Raw genomic sequence first — 22,040 nt, forward strand, 5'->3', positions numbered from 1 at the left:
TCTTTTCTTCTTATTTTGCTTTATTCGGGAAGCTTCTGGGCGTCTGCCAACGGCCTTTTGGCCCCACGTGGGGGTGTAACCCCCCCGCCAATAACAGAGCACAGGGTGTGTGCAGCCCGTTCAGGTGGTCAAGCATTAGACACAAGCATCAGGCTATACATCGATGGTCACCATATTTGACAGATGAGAACGGGTTTGTTACATCGCAGTGAGTTCCCCTGTTCCTCTGTCTCTCCTCTGCTGTGTGCTGCTATCGATGTGTCAGTTTGACCGAGGCACACATACCAGGCAGAGAGGACAGCCTGCCTTTCGGCTGCATTCATTCAGAATCCGGCAACTCCGCACCTTCCCGCAGGGTTGTACGGAGGTGTGTGGAGTTAGTTGTGTGCTTGTTTGTGTTTCAGAACGTAACTGCCGTGAAAGAACCAATTTATCATATATATATATATATATATATTAATATTTATATTTCGTATAGCAGTACATAAAAAGTAACCCTGTGCTCCCTCATCATCAGCAGTTGAACATTTAGAAATGTGAAAGACTGTAACTCTTTCTACCTGTCAGTCAGGAAGGCACAGATGATATTCTTGGCATCTTTGGAGATCTCCACATCATCAGGGAAGTTGAGGGAGTTTTTGTGGTCCATGATCTTACTGTAGGTTCCCACCAGAGAGTCGGCGTAGAACGGTGTGTCACCTAGCAGCAGATACAGTGAGTTAGCTATAATAAACTGCACTGAATATTTGGAATCAACAGTTGTTTCTCGTACTGAGATGATTCTAACATGCCATTTACAGTGCAGCACTAGAAATACAATCCCTTCCCTTATAATGTAAATATATTTTCAGAAAAAAACGTCGGTAAAATCCCTGACTTCATTAAATTTTTACTGACCAACAAGCATCTCGAAGATGAAGACGCCTACAGACCACCAGTCACACTCTCTCCCATAATACCCATCTCCTCCCTGGGATTTCAGCACCTCTGGAGAGATGTAGTCAGGAGTCCCGACAGCTGTATCACAATGCACCATGCCGGTCTGCAACACAAATCCAGGAATTTTGCCATTATAGCCTAAGATCAGGTGTTTTTTTTTTCTCATCTTAAAAGGGATAGTTTGGATTTTTGTTTTGAAGTAGGTTTGTATGAGGTACTTATTCATAGTCAGTGTACTGTAATGTACTGCTGTGGACGGGGGCAGCAGTAAAACGTATTTTGGCCAACTCAAAAAATCTATATCAGCAAGTGGACACTATATTTCAAATATTTTCACTGCTTTACCTTGCCGTCAGACAGCCCTTTCCGACGGGGAACTGAAGACATTATCTAAGCTCTCTTCAAAGCCACCAGACTCCTTTGACAAAAACAGTAATTTTACCTCGCAGAACACAGAATTTGCTGGTCTACCGCTGCCTCGATCAGTTAGCTTGTGCTATTGTATGACTTTAGTGTTTAAAAGGTTTGTCCGGATTCACCAAAGTCACACAATAACACAAACAAAGTAACCGAGGCAGCAGTTGACCAGCAACTCCTGTGAAATGCAGGGTAAAATTGCTGTTTTTTAGGGCTGTCAATCAATGAAAATATTTAATCGTGATTAATCACGATACGTTAAAGAAAATAAGTGACGTTAAAATGAATTTGCATTAAGCGTTATCACCGCATTAACTTTGACAGCCCTACTGATTTTGCCAAAGTCTGGTGGCTTTGAAGAGAGCGTAGATGGATATAACGGCTTCAGTTTCCCAGGGGAAAGGGCTGTCTGACGGCAAGGTAAAGCGGTGAAAATATTCTAAATACTAGAATGGCACTCGGAGAGCGCAGACCTCCGCCAAGGTGCATGACTTTAAAAACAGATCACAGCTCACAGCTCACAGCTGGCGGTACCGTGAGGTGGTCAGCTTATTATTAACACGGTGTGTTTCCGTGTAACATATCGGCGGATGCCTCTCTCATTCAGCAGCCTTGTTATGTCTGTATAATGTTACACTACGTTGTCTCTCATCCCGTCGTCTACCGTCTTTCTCACCGCGGACGGACAGCAGCTCCCGCCGCACCTTGATGTCTCGCCACACATCCAAACACGTATCTCTCTGCTCTCAGAAGGAGGCGGGGTCACGCGTCATCAGTTACACTGCGCATGTGTTATACCCTGTGGTCTTAATGCTCAGGCTGATCGGAATCCTTAAAAACAATTCCTGAATCCAGATCTTGATCCGGATCACCACCAAAATCGAATCGATTGATCATTGTGCTACACTCCACCCCTCCACAAAAATTCATTCAGATTCATCTTTAACTTTTGGAGTAATCCTGCTAACACACAGACAGACAGACAGACAGACAGACAGACAGACAGACAGACAGACAGACAGACAGACAAACAAACCAACATTATTACCTCCGCCAAGGCCAAGAGGTAATAATGTACACTTAAACTGATATTGATTTTTTTTTATATGGGCCTTTTTTTGGCGTCTAAAATACATTTGCTGCTGCCCCCGTCCACAGCAGTACATTGCTTTGCACCCATGCTGGTACTCCTGTAGATTTCTCCAAACTGGGGGCATGCAGATTGTCATCTACTGTAGGTAATACACTGACTATAGATAAGAACCTCATACAACCCCACTTCAAAAAATCAGAACTATCCCTTTAAGACAATGGATTGATATTAATCTAAACATACCCGGAATCTCAAATGTACAACTAACTGCTATAAGGGCTGATTTTAACTACTAGAAAAGACAGAGTTGTTCTTGAATTAAATTAGGGCTCCCAAGTCTTCATCTGTTGAAGCTAGATAGAGAAGTTTCACTGCTGGGATACAACTCACAGTGTCCATCTTCATGCACGTGCCGAAGTCGGCCAGCTTGAGGTGTCCCAGTCTGTCCAGCAGCATGTTGTCCGGCTTCACGTCCCGATGGATGAAGCCCATGGAGTGAATGGCGTCCAGGGCCATCACCACCTCTGCTGTGTAGAACTTGGCCCATTTCTCCGGCACGTCGTAGGTGCTGGTGAGGTTGACCAGGTCACCTCCTGGCATGTACTCCATCACCATGTAGAGGAAGTGCTCATCTTGGAAGGCACAGCACAACTGAACATGCCAAACACAAGCATTCATTACTAGAGGTAGCTATTTTTGGCATAGGTGACACACCAAGAGATGACTGTTAGCACCAATCTATTTGTTATCTGTAGCTGTATGTTTTTCTGTAAGATTGCTATCTTAATCGAATAATTAATAAACATAAAGAATGCCTTCTAAAATCTAACAGTCTGCACAAAAACAACATTTTATACTTATTTTAAAGAGTCAAGGGGAGGGGGGCATTACAAACAATCTCCCATCAAAAATATGCTGTCTACTATCTTTAAACTTTGAGGATATAACTGTGGAAGCACCAGAAAAAAATAATCAGAACCAGAGCAGTGAATTATAATGACATACTTGCACAACCCAGGGACTGTTGGCAAAGGCCATGATGTCCCTCTCTTCCCAGAAGAAAGCCGAGTCAGAGCGCTTGATCATCTCAAACTTGCTCAGTAGCTTCATGGCGTAGACCTTCTGAGAGGCTTTATGCCGGACCTGTATGACGGTGATACCCAGTTATTCAGAGATTCTTCAGAGTCCAACTTCTATTCTGAGTCACATTTTGGCTAAATGGTGAAATAGGGCTGCAAATAAGGATTATTTTCATTGTGTTGAATATTTTCTTAAAAATCGATTAGCTGTTTGGTCTATAAAATGTCAGAAAATAGTGAAAACTATCAATCAGTGTTTCCAAAAGCCCAAGATGACGCCTTCAAATGTCTTGTTTTGTCCACAACTCAAAGATATTAAGTTTATTGCCATAGAGGAGTAAACAAACCAGAAAATATTCACATTTATGATGCTGTAATCAGAGAATTTTTAGTGTTTTTTTATCTTAAAAAATGACTCAAACCGATTAATCGATTATCAAAATAGTTGGTGATTAATTCAATAGCTGACAACTCATCAATTAATCATTGAAGCTCTAGCTACAGTAGTTCCATCTTAACAGAAGATTCTATATTTTCAATTCAATGTTGTGCAGTAAAAGTACATTTTGAGCGTGGAATTTACCGATCATCGGTGTAAACTTTAGGAATTTTCTCGTGTATTCTCAAAGGCTTGGACTTGAAAAAGAGGCAGTGCATCATTTATAAAACAGTGCTGTAATTGCATTGTATATATGTGTAGCAACTAAACCATGGCAGAGATTTGTATCACTCCACAGAACACTTGTTAGTGACAACTGAAAATGAAGACCAATACTCACTAGTTGGACTTCACCAAATGCCCCTCGACCAATGACTTTAACTCTGTCAAAGTCTTCGGACTTCATCTGGAGGTCTCGAGTCTGTGCTATGACTTTCTCATCTGAGTATAAAGAGAATAAAAAAAAATCCCATTAATAATGTGAATTTACTACAACAACAGATTTCAGCTTTAAAGCCGCTTCACACCAAGCATGCATTTTTGTCTGAAAAAGTCACACTGAAATTTATAAAACCTGATTTTGTTAGTTCTTATGAATGCTGGCACACCCCTCAGAACAAAATATTCGGACGGACCTTGATTTTTTTTTTGCGTTTTTTTTACCTGCGGAAATATATGTTTGACCAATGAAATCCTTTGTTCCGGGCGGCTGGTTAGCTCAGTCGGTAGAGCGAGCGCCCATGTATCGCCAAGGCTCAGTCCTAGCAGCGGTGGACCTGGGTTCGAATCCAGCCTGTGGTCCTTTCCGCATGTCATTTCTCTCTCTCCCCCTTTCCAACACTCTATCCACTGTCCTATCAATAAATGCTTAAAAATGCCCCCAAAAAATAACTTAAAAAAAAAAAAAAAGAAATCCTTTGTTCCAACTGATCAGCGTCATTCTGCATAATAATTAGCCATGTGCTTCTGTTTGTTGAACGGAGGGTATGAATTTTTCTGAGGCTTCGGCGTTTGTTTTCAGGGTAACGGATTGTCGGACAAATGTTTTTTATTCAGTCCATTGGGAGATTTTTCGGACTAAGTTTGAGAATAACAATGGGCAGTCCTCTTCCAATAATGTACGCCAAACACTACCACATCAACTAAACAACCAACCAAAAAGGACAATATACAGCTTGAGATCGCCCAGCACTTGGGGTACGATGAAGATAGTAATGTAGCTAATATGCACTTGTTAATGTTATGTGTTGGTCATGGAACACGGCTAACCACAACAGCTAGTGTTACCATCACATTTGGGGTCCAATTAGTTTATGTATCGTGTAGTTAACGTTAGCCCCTTAAACGTTCCCTGTCTGGATAGGTTTTGTTGTGTGGACTGGACACAACTCCTTTAGCCTCGTTGACGAAAATGGAACACGGTAGCGCGGATAATTCGCACCAGAACTGGAAAATTAGTACGTGGATTTTCAGTATATTCCTGAACCGCATTTTCCCATCGCACTGGTGAGAAATGGTGAGAAATTTAAAAAGAAGGCAAATGTCCTCCATCTCCCTCCCTCTCTCTCTCATTCTCACTGTCACACAAAGACTACTTACATCTGATTAAGAAGGTTTCGATGTTTTTGTTCTTGCGTAGTGCAGGGTAGTCCAAGTCTAAGACCAGGGCATTTAGGGAGTCCTGCACAGAAAAAAAGAACAATTCATTATCAGTCATGACCACAAACGACATAGGTGAAGTAGTTAGAATGGGTCACATCACTGTCGAGCATGTATATACTGGAGAATTAACAGTGGGAACCAGGACCTTGTGCATCCATCTTTCCCCATCTCTGAGAGACATCAACTTAAAAGACCTCCAGCTGCTCTTTTTGCTTCTTTCAAGTTGACAGTGAGCTTCAAGTTACAACACATTCTTTGCACGGAAGAGCGTGTTAATCATAAAAGGTTACGTCATACTGAAAAGTCATTGTGCTACCATTAAAACATGACAACTGCTCAAAAGACCAAGAAGTGTTGTCTCCATTCATCAGCATTCATTTGCACACAAGAAGGGGATTATGAGATGTATGTGAAAAATCACAGCTTAAGTGTCAAAATATTTACCGTTAGATTCTTATCATTTAGCCTAATGCTGGATGTATTAATCATTTTTTGCATAGTGTGAACATTTGATGCAGCCCAACTACAGAGGAAATGTGTCATTCCTTATGTGTCATACTTAACTTTGACTCTTTATGACAAATACGCTGTAGCAACAGTGCCACTGAAAATGTAAAAAAAAAAAAAAGCAAACATTGTTCCAGACTCTAATTTACAAAACATGAAGCAGAACCAACTGGCAAACACATTCTACCTAATAAAGGCAGTGCAGGACTGACTGGGCTTCATTCGGCAGCATTACTGACCACTGACTGCTTTTCTAAGGAGAGTTTATTTTCTGTATATTTTCTCACCACTGCACGGAACAAAAACAGTTACACATCACTGCGAGTCGGAATAAAAACAGCTTCGCCCCGGCGTTTCATTCAACAGTGATCAACTTGACGGACTGGATACATAAACAGCAACTACATGCGAAGAATGGTTTGAACTAAAGGCTTTGTTCCTCGAGAGAGAAAGAGGCAGGATGACTAATGTTTCCATCAGCAGCAACCTACTTGAATCTGTCAATGATATTCATCTGTTAACAAATGATGAACATATGAACACTGACCGTTAGAAAACAGTCGGTCTTGGGAGATGAAGTCACCTCCACACAGTGTGTGGTCACTGGCTAAGAACTAAATTTACCAAACTCGTGGTATTCAAAGAACCCATTGGTTCTTTTTACATTTTTCTGCCTGAACACCACAAAAAAAAATCCCTCCTATGAGTCATGACCAGCTTGCAAGAAACGGCATGACATGTTATTCATCAACACACATAAGTTTCTAAAATAATCCACTGAATAGCAAATGAATGCTTTATATATCTGAGTGGAACATTTGTAATTACGGTGACTATTATGCACTTGAAGGTGAAGATAACGTCATAGAAGCATGGTGTCTGTCTGTGAACTTACAAGTAACGTTGGCTAGTTAACGTTGTTAACGTTAGTATGCCGGCTAAAATGCTTTAGCTACATTAACAAGAGTTTATACAGTGATGCTACAGCAGTATGTAGGAAAGTAAATGGATGGTTAACATTAGGTACATTGGCCGATGTACTTTTAAGATGAAAGTTAGCTAAAGCTAGGTAGCTAGCTGAAAAGGTTGGTGCTCAGTGTGTTTAGCCACCAGAGTTTTCACTTAAGTCTGCTAGCCACACAGTCGTCTTCATAGCACCACTGACGTTACATAGACACACACACACATCCTAGACCAATCACTGCTCTGGACATACATGGACATGCATAAGGAAAATTGGAAATGTGATGAGAAAAAGGAAATGTTGCATTGTGAAAATAAAAATTACATGATTAAATGTGTACCAAGATAAAAACAAAACAAAGGAAAATAAATTAATTGAAAAATGAATGATAAATAGAAGAGTAAAATAAATCAAGTTTGAATTTATTTTACTGATTGGAGGTTAAAGGAAAAGTATAAAGCTTTATATTTCTTTTTAAACACTAACATTTCTAATAATTTGACTTATAATATCTTCCACTGATGAATTGAGTTATAATTTTTAACTTGTCAAAAACTATTACTACATTTTGTCAGTTTAACGGTCTTATATGAATTTAAGAGTCTTACGTCTTTTAAGTGTTATTATAGGTGGCTTTATACTCCTCTCTTTGAACAGTGTGTGTGTTGCAGCTAGAGATGAAACAGTATGGAAATTTCATATCACAATTATAGTGACCAAAATTATCACAGTTATCAGTATTATCACGGTATTGTTATTAAATGTGCTGAAAATGTTCAAAAAGTACTGATATGCACATACTGAAATCATTTTGCCAAGGTTAATATTGAAAACTGCCATATGTAAACATATGAATACAACCACACTTCAGACTTCCTCTTAGGAGGTTGAAAATCTCCGGCACACTGTCACTGCCTTCTGCTGTGTTTTCATTGACGCAAAACAAACCCACATTGCATGCTGCAACTGCGTCTGGTAGGGGTGCAAGAAAATATTGATACACATGAGTATCGCAATATTATGTTGTGCGATACTGGATCGGTTCTCCAAAACACTATAGATTTTGAATTAACCTCTTAAAATCAGAGGTTGTAGCGCGCAGTTTTAAAGCTAGAGTGAAAATTTTTTAAATGAATTGGCATCATATGAAACTAGAAAAACCTAACGAATCCATTTGTACCAACCATGTCAAGTTAGCTTGTCGAGAAGGTGGCTAAATACATAACGCTCCAAATTTAAGCTAAATTTTGGCGAGGAAAAACTGGCACGCCGATTTTCCAAGGGGCTCCTTGGCATCTGACCTCAAGATATGTGAATGAAAATGGGTTCTATGGGTACCCACGAGTCTCCCCTTTACAGACACGCCCACTTTATGATAATCACATGCAGTTAAGGGCAAAAACCATGCAGTTTATTGCATGCAGTATGTATATGTTATTTTTGCCTATTTTTAAATGGTTTATTTCTGGTGTGTTCTTTATACTATGACAGTTTTCCTAAAATGAAATTAAAAGAATCATCATCCCTAGTCGCAGCAGCGCGAACAGAAACAGCAGCTGGGAACTGGACTGCAGCATTGGCATGTTAGGTCAACTGAACACAAGCCGACTATTTGTAGCATTCAGTCATTTTTATAATGGATATAGTTTGACCCAGGGCGATGTAGGGAAACCATTAAATAAGCAAAGGACAGACTGATGCAAACCCCTAATTGTTACAGTGTGTTACAATAAGGAAGTCATCTATCAACTTTTGTCAGCTACGCATTCCTAAACGGTCAACGAGGAGCTGTTTGAAACACTGGACCGAGCCAAATGTTAGAACAGAGAACACCAGAACCACACGCTGACCCAGTGGTCCAAACTGGTTTCTTTCAAACTTGTCTTTTGCCTTCCTCTTCTTGTTCTCCCATCATTACAGCTAGACAGGATGGCACAATCTGTTCCATGTTTTCCCTCACATCCTTTGTGCTCATTTCTCCTCCACTTTTTTTTTGTCTCTTTTGACCTTTTCTGCTGCTCTCCCTCCGTCTTATCTGCCTCTCCTCCTGCTCTCTCCATCGTTCTCCGCTCGGCTGCAGTCAGTTTGCAGCGAGCTGCACGCTCCGTTTCATCATCTCAATTTCATTTCCCCATTAAAGGACTGACCTCACACAAAACTACTATTTAAGGGAAAAAAATACACACATGGGGGGGGGAAGAGACGGGTTTCCGGGCGCGTGTGCGCGTACACGCACGAGGATCTCCCTACGAGCACAGCAATACAGGAAATGATCCACCCCACCCCAGGGCTGGCGGATAATTTCACTGTGTCATGAAGCCGGTCCCTGTGTGCAAGTCATTTCCTCTGAGGCTGCATTCTCTGCTACTGCTGTTCTGTATTCGTCTGCAGACAAAAATGTAATTTACACATGCAAGGCAGCTACAGGTATGACCATGTATATAATGCATCCAATGCATGACATGTTATATGTGTTTAGACACAAAATTTACTTGCCAAAACATCTGCAACAGTAAGTACACAGCCAAACGCCCAATCTTTTCTTGACTCTCTGATGATACACATTGCAGGTCCATGATGACGTCATGTTTGACTGCGGTTAGCTTTAAAGATGAAGCTGCTGTGGATACTAGCTACATTAACGAAACACTTTGGTTGTGTCAAGCTACAGGAGAAACAATACAAACAACTGCACTAACCACAAGTGATATACTGTTTCCATTTTTCTAAGTTTTATTTATTTATTTATTCACTTTGTCCTTTTTTTAAGAGTCAGAAGTTATAGTGTGATTTCCTATTTCCTCCAAAATGCATTTGTGGTTGGTAACAAGGAAGAAGGAGGAGTCTGGTACCATATACATGTATTACATCTTGACTGTCTGTTACTGTATACAACATCTAAGGAGCAGGAGGGCAACCAGTCTATGGGCATCAAGCAGCAATAATATAGCTCAGATATCATATTTATAATGCTACTGGCCTCAAACTCAAATAAATCATGCATTTAGTTTCCAATGTTTTATTTAAACAGTAAACATTGCATTTCCATGTAGGTTTGTGTTTTTATGACAAATGAATGCTTGTGTATTTATTATTTAGTAATTAACTTGTTTATTATTTAACTATAAAGCAAGGAATCTCAGAATGTGTGTGTGTGTGTGTGTGTGTGTGTCCTTCGCATATCTCGAGAACCGTTCATCCGATCTACTTCACACTTGGCGGGTGTAAGAAAATATCAATATACTTTAGCATTGCGATGTTATGTTTTGTGATACTGTATCAATTCTCAAAAACAATGTATCGATTTGTAATACTTTATAAGAAAAGATTCTTGGCATCAGTGGCTCAAATTGCACAAAAAGTAATGCTACGATGTCGGATGTTACAGGGACTATGATACATGCAAATCCATATCCCACTGTTGTGATTGCATAAAAAAGTAAACTTTTTATGCATATGGCAGTGTGTTTTCCTAAAATGAGATTTAAAAAGTTGCAATATATCGCTTTGCTTAAACTATTGCAATATATCACAATATAATTGAATCGTAACCCCTTCATCTAGATTCTTGCCAATACACAGCCCTAATATGCAGCGTCAAAGTGGACTGCGGACTGAGTCGAGAGCATGCCATCCACAGCGGGCCTTTACAGGTCACGGCTCATTGACTGCTGGTCGCTAGATATACTAACGTTGCAACCAAACTCTTCTTCACTTCCCTGGAGTCAACGGGCCATCAGCGGTTCTCGACAACACTGCAAGCTGCAAAGTTTGATCGATTGCAGACTGGCAGAACAGCCGGACACAGCTGAGACAGGTCACATGTGGAGCTTATGCAACTGAGGTGCGTCCGCATTTCTGTCCAAGGCAATGGACGGAAAAAAATAGAGATCAAGTGTCACTGAATAGTGTAGAAGTCTTAAGTGTTTTTGTGAGGAAAAGGTCACTGCTCATCACAAAGATCCATTAATAATCGATCATGTACATACTGTTACACTGTAAGGTTAAAGGTGCTACAATCCAAAAAAAGAACAACAAAGCAGCACGGCAGGCAGGTAGAGGAAGTTAGTGCTCTGTACTAAAGTGTTCAAAGGAGAAAGAAGGCAGACGGGATTCGGTTTCACAGATTTCTAACTTTGGACATGAAAAAGATGACAAGTGTTGTTCGTCAACAGTTAGCGAGCGGCGCTAGCGAGCGTGTCTTGCTTGCTACCTGCTGGTGTGAAGGTGAAGTGAAGGTTAGTTAGCAACAACTTCAGCTCAGGCTCACTTGGCTGACCTTTAAGGTGGACCAGCTATTCTCATTGTATTGACAAGCCGCTCACCAACATTTACCAGCAACCAGACCTCCAACAATATCTATTTTTATTCTTTTTATTAAAAAGAATAGATTGTTTTTCATTTAAATGTCTAGAAGAGCCCAGTAATAAAATTGCCAAATCATGTTTTTTATGCTTTTTGTGAGTTGATATATATATATATATATATATATATATGCAACTGATGTGTTAAATGGGCAGATGATATCGTCTCATATCGATCGCAGGCCCCTGAATTTAATCAAATCAAAATCATATCATGGCAGACTTTGTGATATCGGCAAATATCGTATCGTAGTCCAAAGCATCAATATAACATTGTATCGTGATGAAACTGGTGATTTAAACCCCTATTGAATATTATATGAAATATCCATAAAATATGTCACTTAGTCAGGGGTCGTCAGTTTACTCAATAATAGAAAAAGGGTCCCTTAAGGAAAAGGTTGAGAACCACTGCTGTAGGTCTTACATAATAAGCTGTTTAGTGCGTTAGAGTACCACAAGAGAAATGGCTGCACTCAGCTCTTCCAATTCGCTTCCATTAGTGTTACTGTAAAAAATGGCAACAAGACTCTGGAGGACATTTCTCGGCTACTTAGTCGAAGCAGCTATTTATAAATATTAAATAACTGACAAGTGTCTGGGGAAGTGTAAAGCTGTCTTTAACGCATCGCACATATCTGGACGTGTTCCAGACAAACACAGATCCTCCCTTCCTCGTCCAAAGCAATGTTTGCTTCACTTACATAAAAGAGAGGGTTTTTTTGTAACATTGGATCTAAATAATTACAAGCCATGCTGACAGGTCCTATACCCGAGCTCGACATACGGAGCACTTCCTGGACAACTTACAGTAATGTCTTCCTGAGCTGATAGGAGTATTATCCGTCCAGTTAGGCTTATCAGTAGGAGTTGTTAGATAGCACTTCAGTATTTTATCTCTGCTATATTGTAATCCAGCCAAGGGGTTATGGCTGGTTGCTTAGCAACTCCTGCAAAATACAAAGAGTTGAAACCAGTCGAAGCTACAGAGTAGCAGCAGACAGGAGGTTTATAAGTGCCCCGTTTTTTTCCAGCATTCTATTATTTTCCATTTTATTTACTCAACCTGCTGTTGACATTACAGAGCGGTCGTTCGCCCTTCGCCTGCCTCCACTCTTTATCACCCTATAAAAAGCCACGTGGATCCACCAGTCAGGAATGTGATGATGTTAACCTGAAAGGAGCTAAACACAGAGAGGAATAACCCAACTATTCAAAGCCTCTCACATCGCAATACTCCCCCTGCTCAATTTGAAGTTATTTCACCCTCTTCCTCCCCTCATACCCATCTCATAACTAGGCATGTGGAACAGAAAACAAGCAGCGCTGCTCTGGGCTTTAAAAGGATTGAGCAGAAAGTTAATGTTTTGATTGAATTCCAGCCGTTTTAAAAATAGTTGTGGGGATAAACGGTGGGCCGGGCAGAGTGAGGGACCGTGCCAGGCAGGGCCCGTAAACTCTCCAAGAAAGACACGACGGCAGGAATCCTGCAGAGGCTCACAAATAGCACAGCTAATGTCTCCACGGGGAATAACAAGAGTGCGTCTTACTCTTGCTTTTGACAGATTTCTGTCCCATGCTCCTGTGCCCTGTGCATTTTTGGCACCCATGCTTTATAATAAAGTATACTGAGGAATGTCCCAAATACATAGCAAAGGGAGGACTTCATGTACATAAAGTCCTGCTGTATGTTAACCTTAAACTCAGCTTTCTGAATGCTAATAATGTTCCACTTAGAAAAAACAAAACATGATAAAAGAGGAGAGGGGGGGATATGTTTCTAACTCTAAACCAACCATATCATTGCCCAGCATTTATGTCCATGTTCTATCAAATGAACATATACACAACCTAAGATTTGTGTGATATATCAGCTGCAACTAACAATTATTTTCATAATCGATTTAACCCAGTGGTGGCCAACCGGGGAGTCAGAAACCCCAAAAGGGGTCTCAAGATGATTAAAGGGATAAGAAAGAAAGTTTTTTTTACAAAAGAAAAATAACCATAACCTGTGATGTAAGGTCACAGGTAGATATTGCCTTCTTCTTGTTAGGGGTATCATAAGCCAAGAGGGCTGGAACCACTGGATTAATCTTCTGATTATTTTCTAGATTAATTGTAAGGTCTATAAAACGTCAGCAACTCAAAAACTGCCCATCATTAGTTCACAGAGCCCATGATGATGTCTTAAAATGTTTTCTTTTGTCCGACCAACAGTCCAAACACAAACAGATTCTGTATTAGGGATCGATACCAGAAATTTAGAAGTCAATACCAATACCAGTGAATTTCCACGATTCCCGATACCCAATTCAAAACCACGGTAAAAAAAACAAAAACAGAACAATAAACACTTTGAGGTAGTGTTAGGAAGTTTAACAGGTCATAATTCCCTCTCTAGTATGTATTTTATATTGCTGTGAAAACATCTCCTTCAAACAACTGGATTTATTCAAGTTTCTCGCAAAAAACAATTTTGAACACATCATGATAACGTTATAATTTACCGTCACCTCATTTTTACTGAATAGAGCTTGAATGCATCATAATGAACCTCCCTTAACATTAGCTGCTAGCTCTGCAGGACTGTGCTGCCCACCGGGTGCACAGCTAACGTTAACTAGCTCTCCTTTAACAATTTCAACACAGATTTGTTGCAATCTGGCATTATAAGGTAAAAATAGGGTGCGTCACTTGGACGTGTCGATAGTGACTTTACTGCGTCCTTTCAGAATTTGGACACTGTTGGTCTTGAGCGCTAATGGTACCTATGGTACCTGCAGAAAAACGAGTACCATCGCGTTTTCAGAATTTTGGCATCGACTTGGTACCGAAGTATCGGTTCCCATGACATCCCTATTCTGTTTACGATCAAGACTAAAAAAAAAAAAAAAAAAAAAAAAAATCACATTTGTGAAGCTGGAACCAATGAATTTGTGCTTAAAATACTTCCACCCATGTCTGTTTATTTTTTATTATCTCGTTATGTTTTTGTCACATTTCTCCTTATCTAAGGCAGCAAAGAACCTCAGTTTCCCTGCCATTGAATATAGTGGACCAACTAGCAATAAAAAGCCAGTAACATTAGAATGTTGTCATTAGGCTGAGTTTCAATTTCAATGCTTAAATTTGTGTATAAATATTTTTAGTATCGGCACAAACTATTTGAATTACAACAAGTCAGCTTCAACACTAAAACATGGCTGGGCTAAAGCTCTACCACACACATACAAATGCTCTTGTTTGGGTTTGTTTAAGGAAAGGAAAGCTGCATGAACTCACTGACAATCCACAGCCGTTTGGTAATGTGTTGTATTGTTCTGTCGTTGCTGCTGGTTGCACACAATGCAGCTTGTGTGTTGCTAAGATCAAGTGAATAACGGGTTTGCTTGTAAAAATGAACGCAAAAGTGTGTGTCCCCGAGTCCTCGAGCCTGCTGTGCATATGCATGTCTGTGCGTGAGAGAAAGTGAGTGCCGTGTATTTGTGTAGGAGGTTGTGTTTCACCAGCAGGTTGTGATGGAATGATAACGCTGTGGCCAGATGGATGGGTTATGTATTTGTGCGTGGGAGACTCCTGTTCTCCTCTCTGCTCACACACACACACACACACCCTCATTTAAAACTAAAAATACACTAAGACTCAGGTGGAAAACTCTTTAACATTTGCACAACAGGGTGAAGATTTTGCACAAGCCAACAACGGAATTTCACAAGATTTTGTGCAGTCAGCCACAGTCAACCGCATGTGTGCTTTGCATAACTGGCTTGACGTCACTTTTATCAGTGTGGAAAATGAAAGTTCTTCAAAAGTCAAATCTTCCACCAGAGCTGTGATATCTAAAATGCACAAAGATTAGAGACTGGGTGCTGTTTCATTTGTATTCGTAAGATGCGTTGTTTTTGAATGCACCGTTGTGAGCATGGACACATCACATCTTCCGCGGTCTTTATGTCTAGACAAGAAGATCCACCAGATTAAGACAAATCTCAGGGTGTATACTTTTACTTTCACATGAGAACCATATACCATTGTAAACACCTCAATAGACCCCATTCCAGCTTTGCTTCTAGTCCAAATGTCAGATTATGAGAATGGATGAGATTCACAGCAGTTTATTTATAGGTTTGTCATACAATCAGATAGGGAACTCAGTTGTAGCATTTAAATTGTAATACGTTTAAGCAATATTTCAGTTTTTCTGGACAGACGAGCATAACCATTCATTTCTGGAGATTAAGTTCTTCCTCATTTTTGGCATTCCTTCTCACAGCCCTGTAAGGTGGATCTTGGACAGGCTCATGTCTTGTTCTATTTGCCCAAGGTATTATATAATGTGCTGTTAAGTATGTGTATATTTATCTATGTGTGTGTGTGGTGTTTCGGTGCGTGAGTGTGTGGGTGTGCTAGACTTTGATTTTTGCTCAGTTTGTAATGAATGTTTTACAGCAGGCTTTGGGGGGGGGGGATCCTTTTACTTTTTAAAGCAAAATAACAAGACTCAAGATTTGCCAGTCACTTGCCATTTTAGTTCCAAATACATTACTTTTTAAGTCTTCATTTTGACATAATGTACCTGGCACTACGAAGTTAGCTTTAGGTTTTAACAGTAAACAGCTGTGTGAAGTATCGCAGCAGCTGCGAGATCAACAACAATCCAGCCCATTCAACGTAAGTGCAGCCAGTTTCCCACAGAGTTTGTCTTTAGAATGGGATTCTCCACCAGAGAAACGTGGTATGATATTATATTGCTAATAAATAGATAAACAATGTGCCACAATATGCAACCAAAGGCTGAAACACAAACAAAATAGCCCTACCTATAGCTAGCCAAAACATTAGATTTCAGCATGTCAAAGGATTATTTTAACACCCTTTATCTACCAGGGGTGAAATTAAACTAAAATGATGATGGGACAAATTAGCTGTTGTAAAAAGCTAATGTTAGCTATGTGTTAGCAAGCTACTATAGTTAGCTAAGGCACTTGCAAACACAATACTGCATAGCTTTCTTATTTATCCACCTTCCACTATTACACAAGTTGTCAAAATGCTTGATTATCCTAAAACTGACATTTGGACAAAATGCTTGTTGCACACGTAAGCATACTGAGTGTCAGGATCCCACAGTTTTCCCATTCGTCCTGCTGATGCATCAGGTGTTATTGCCTGTCTGTACTGTATCTACATAGGCTCAGTTTTTCAGTTCAGCAGTTTATAAAATCTTAGTTCTGGGTTCTTTACCCTGTTGGTAGTGCATCCCACAACACAGCAACTTATGGGCATTTTTTTGTTGTTTGCTAGCAGACTAAAGTGACAAGGAGACACCTTCACACAATACAAAGTCACTGGAGTAATGAATTGTTTTACTCTCCGGTGTGAGCGGGACTTAATTGCGCTCTGTCTTTATAGCACCCTGTAAAAACCCCAACAAGTCACTTTTAAATTCTTTAATTAACACATGTTGTTTTGTTTAATCTGTGCAAAAACGAATATGTAAAAAGACATGTTGTGGGTTTACGGGGGATTATGTGGCAGACTATTTCTTGGCAAACTTCCTGAAGTCTTGTCGTCACAGTGAGGTTACAAGTGGGGACTTCAGCAAGTCATGTGGCCAAATAATATTCACACATATGTATCCCTATATAAAACATTGCTGTATTTTGTACATATTAATCAAACAATATATAACGAGCCTTAGATGGTAGGTAGTTTTTGTTAATTTGAGACAGAACAAGGTCCTCGTTTCCAGTCTTTCTGCTAAGCTAAGCTAAGCTAACCGGCTCCTGGCTGTAGCTACATATTGACCATACAGACACGAGAGTGGTATCAAGCGTATCTCTCGACAAGAAGAGATTTCCCAAAATGTCAAACTATTCCTTTAAGAACATCAACTCAAATTACTTATAGGAGTATTTGTAGTTCAAACTTAAGCCCTGACGCAAAACGTATCATAGATATTTATAAAACCCTCTGGGCCATCTATGGCCTCAACAAACAGGGAGAACCTTGATAAAGTTACTTTGACCCCTAAAGAAGACCAGACATTACATCAGCTGAAGTACAGTTTGACATTTTAACACCGCTGAGGGCTTGCACACCCGGAAGACGTCGGGTCTTCTTCACTGGAGTGGAGCAAAACCCCAAAAAAGACTGCGGAGAGGCCCGACAGTCTCACCAGAGGAGGTGTGGAGCAGAGAGACTGGCTTGTTTTGCAGGAAAAAAAAAAGAAAAAAGAATTGGCCGGGGCCACCGTCCCCAGTGCCTTATAAGGCAGTGTTTCTATCCAGCTAGCACGTTGAAGCCGGGACTGCTGCTGCTTGCCTGAGAGCAACTCAACTGCACTCCAGAGACGGAGCGAACACTCAGGTTGACTATCAGGGTAGAGACAGAGGACAAGACACACAGGGGTTATCCTCACCTCCCTGAAGAGCTACACAAGAAAGGAAGAAGTTCTGGTGTGGGCGGGGAGGGGGAGACAATAAGAAAAGGTTGAGAAAAAGGGAGACAGGAGATGCTGGATGAGAAGAAGAGTGATAAACATTAGGTGGGAAAAGGGACATGCAAAACAAAATAAATACATTACGTTATTAAATAGGGCTGGTACATCTATCTCCCGATTTGATACTATCACGATACTTGGGTGCCAATTCAATATGTATTGCGATTTTTAAGTATTGCGATTCGATATTACGATTTATTGCGATTTTTGTTAACTTTTTTTAACACTAGACCATGGGAAAAAAGTTGAATCATATACTTCTAGGGACTCTTACTTTGTAAAATATCTAAATTGATACAGTAAAAATGTTTGATTTTCAGCAGGTAATGTATATATCAGTCATTGTCAGGCATATATTTTTCCAGCAACCCAAAAATCAAAGAATAAAGACATTTCCCTCACAAATTAGTGGTATTTTCTATTTAATTTATAAGGGACCTGTAATGTTCACGAGTGAGGGAAAAAAGGAGCGGGAGATTGACAGGCGGTTTGGTGCAGCGTCTGCAGTTATGCGGGCGCTGTACCGGACTGTTGTGGTGAAATGGGAGCTGAGCCGGAAGGCAAAGCTCTCGATTTACCAGTCCATCTACGTTCCAACCCTCACCTATGGTCATGAGCTTTGGGTAATGACCGAAAGAATGAGATTGCGGATACAAGCGGCCGAAATGAGCTTCCTCCATAGGGTGGCTGGGCTCAGCCTTAGACATAGGGTGAGAAGCTCAGACATCCGGAGGCAGCTCGGAGTAGAGCATCTGATCAGGATGCCTCCTGGACGCCTCCCTTCGGAGGTTTTCCGGGCACGTCCAACTGGTAATAGGCCCCGGGGTAGACCCAGAACACGCTGGAGAGATTGCATATCTCGTCTAGCCTGGGAACGCCTCGGGGTCCCCCAGGAAGAGCTGGAAAACCTTGCTGGGGAGAGGGACGTATGGAATTCCCTGCTTAGACTGCTGCCCCCGCGATTCGGCCCCAGATAAGCGGAAAGAAGATGGATGGATGGATGGATGTGATGTTTTATACTTCTGGTGAATATAATCTAATCCCTCTTATTTCCATATATTTATGTTGTATACACAGTTTCCTTTGTTAACACCTTATTTTGAAAACCGGACATAGTCACACGTGTATACTTCGCTAACTTTGCCAAGTCCGTCGTTAGCTCTCTCCCCGTCAGCTCCATTCTTTTTATCCATCCATGGTCAGCTCCATCGAGGCTGTTTGAATGGATTTAACATAAATGTCAGTATATGGGTGCGCTACAGTTGTAGCGTCGGCCGATTTGACCTCAGATATGCGAGTGACAGCCGGCTTGACCGCACGTTACCGCAATACGATAACGTTTCCTGTCCACGACAGAGTTAGCATGCAGCTTTAGCCATGATGTTTAGCTCTGCTTTTCCTGGCAATGTGTAAAACCCAAAGTGTTTTCATACTTTACTGTATGTGTAGTGTTTACCATTTTGGATTTGTGAGGGTGCAGGTTGTATTCATGCAGATCCTCCGCCGGTTTTCTACTTTCTCATTTCGGTCGACTGCGGTTTGTTTTGGTTGAAGGATACGTAACGGATATGACGTCATGTTACTCAGACTACAACAATAAAAGCAGTAACTTCCTTCTACCTCCACATAGACTCAAATGTAGCAAATATATAGATTATGGCATTAAAAAAAATTATTTCAAAATCGTTACAAAAACAAAATCACGATACATAGGTGAATCATTTTTTTTCCTCACCCCTATGCTTTATGTTATTAAATGTCTTGGTCGCCTAATGCTGAGTAAGGAGAGGATCACACTGAATGAATAGGAAAGAGACAGCCAGGGAATGCCCCCTAGACATGATCTGGAAGACATCACACAGACTCTTAGCTATCCATATCTCGTTATCGTTCACACTGAAGTGCTGTGCATAAAGTTATCTGGCAGTACCGGGTCTACAGCTGCATCAAAAGGCTCTGGACTGGAGCTACAGTTAAAATACCTGCAGTGTGTTTAACAAGCCTGAGAGGAGGGGCTGAGCTGCAGGCTGAGAAAGAAGCAGAGCCAGAGAAAAAAAAAGAGATAAGGCTGAAAAAGCGAAAGGGGAAAGTGCAGTCATTCGCAGGGACTTTGAGCCCCATATATAGCTGCCAACTATTTACTCAGTGAGGTCATTTCCTTCAGGACGGCAGAAAGGCAACTTATGTGACTTGCAATCAAGTGTCCATATTTTTCTTTATCTCGAGAAATGCCCTTTCTGTTGCTTGCCCTCCACAATCACTCCCTGTACTTGGAGCTGCCAAGTAAGTCCAGCACTTCAGTCAGCAGTGGTAGTGTGCTGCCAAATAATGATCACTGCAGTTTGCACAGGGGGAAGGTTGCTGAGACTTCAGGTTACATTTGATCGAATGCTGATAGAGGCAATAAAGTGATTTGCAGTTTATATGACCACAGTATACAGCGCCATTAAAGAATCATTTATGTGATATTTGCTGAGTGTTTTGTTCTTTTTTGAAGCGGGTGTTCCCAAACTTTTTCACCACACAAACTTTTATTACCGAAAGTGCATGAAACCCATGGTCAAAATAGTCACACATTCTGTGATTGTGTTACTTATAGATGGAATTATAGCGAAAATAAATAATTCCCCTTTTTGCTGGGGACGCCCTGGAACCCCCTCACTTGGAAAACCACTGACTTAAAGGGTCCATTACAGATAACAAAATTGTTCACAGAGGAATCTCTCCAATGATGAAGTGTCTTAAACTTGCATTCTTTCTAATAGCCAGCAGGGGGCGACTCCTCTGGTTGCAAAAAGAAGTCAGATTGTATAGAAGTCTATGAGAAAATGACCCTACTTCTCACTTGATTTATTTCCTCAGTAAACATTGTAAACATGAGTTTATGGTCTCAATCGCTAGTTGCAAGTCTTCTTCAATACAGCATGATGTTCATTTAGTAAATTATGGTCCCATTTAGAGTCAAATAGACCATAAAGCGTGGCTACCTTGTGATTGACAGGTTGCTACCACGGCTTTGTCCAGTCTGGGAGTTGTCCGTGTTTTGTTTCAGTTAAGAAAGTTAATGTAACATGTTTTGGTCACCTAAAAATGTCTTAGGCCCAGATCACACTGAGACCCGTCGCTAGAAACGCATCGCCAGCAAAACCATTGTTTTTCTATGGTACGCCTGCCGTGCGCTCCGCTCTGCGCTCCTAGTGGTTTTTCTTAAGTTAAAATATTCTCATTTAAAAATATTCTCAACTTCGCCTCACTCGTCAGTCACACTTGGCCCAGGCAGTCAAATCAAGCAAGAATCAGACTTTACCATAGACATATACACACTTTACCACTTTACCACTTCCTGTAGATGTGGTAGGGCTAGCTAGCTAGATAGTTAGTTGGCTACTTGTTGGACTGTGAGAGGAAAGGGGTGATTCATATCTCATGTCGTGATGGTTTCATGTAGGCTACTGTCTTTGAGAGAGAGAGAGAAAGGGACCGCCTGATGAAACATACAGCCCTGCTCCACAGGTGCATCAGCGGTTTTGCCCGACGCCTTTTGCCAAGGGGCGTTTTTGAAGCGGCTGCGCCTGCAGCGATGTGCCTCAGTGTGATCGGGGCCTTATTCAGCGTTCGGTTGTACTTAGCTCCACCCTCTCGTGTCACTTCTGGCTGCAAAAAAAACAAGATGGAACTCAAGGCTTCAAAACAGCAGTCCACAAAACAATGGGTGACGTCACAGTGACTACGTCCACTTCTTATATACAGCCTGTGAGTACACTACTGTGTATCCCAGCTTATAAAGATTTCAGATTTCTTTACAGGAAGGTCACTGAGTTTACCCGACAGATGCTGCAGATTCCTCACTGTCAGCTTTCCGTATCCTCAGGGTAGTCAGCCCACAGCTCCCTGGCTAGTCCTACACACATCTAACTTCAAGTCCACTGAAAAGTACAAATCCGATATTAATTACTGAGCTTCTTTTACAAAGCTGTTATTTAGGGGACTATACAGTAGTCAACAAAGCAGCTTCTTCTGATTTTTTTCTTGCTGTTGCTATGCCACAACAGTAGGGGATGTGTGATTCAT

The 22,040-nt window shown here is 40.9% G+C and overlaps 1 protein-coding gene across 4 annotated transcripts in view; it reads right to left on the minus strand.

The window, feature by feature from the left end:
• rock2a (rho-associated, coiled-coil containing protein kinase 2a) overlaps positions 1-22,040 on the minus strand; it is a 54,226-nt gene that overhangs the window by 27,295 nt on the left and 4,891 nt on the right. For all 4 annotated transcript variants that reach the window (XM_037747515.1, XM_037747513.1, XM_037747512.1 and 1 more), the window contains exons 2-7: positions 5,567-5,648; positions 4,308-4,408; positions 3,455-3,592; positions 2,840-3,100; positions 898-1,042; positions 561-699 (exon numbers count right to left, since the gene is read on the minus strand). In XM_037747515.1, the coding sequence (XP_037603443.1) occupies positions 561-699; positions 898-1,042; positions 2,840-3,100; positions 3,455-3,592; positions 4,308-4,408; positions 5,567-5,648 (866 nt within the window). The remainder of the gene's footprint in view (positions 1-560; positions 700-897; positions 1,043-2,839; positions 3,101-3,454; positions 3,593-4,307; positions 4,409-5,566; positions 5,649-22,040) is intronic.

The sequence above is a fragment of the Sebastes umbrosus genome, chromosome 16, assembly GCF_015220745.1.
Source record: "Sebastes umbrosus isolate fSebUmb1 chromosome 16, fSebUmb1.pri, whole genome shotgun sequence".
In the NCBI taxonomy this organism is placed as follows: domain Eukaryota; kingdom Metazoa; phylum Chordata; class Actinopteri; order Perciformes; family Sebastidae; genus Sebastes; species Sebastes umbrosus.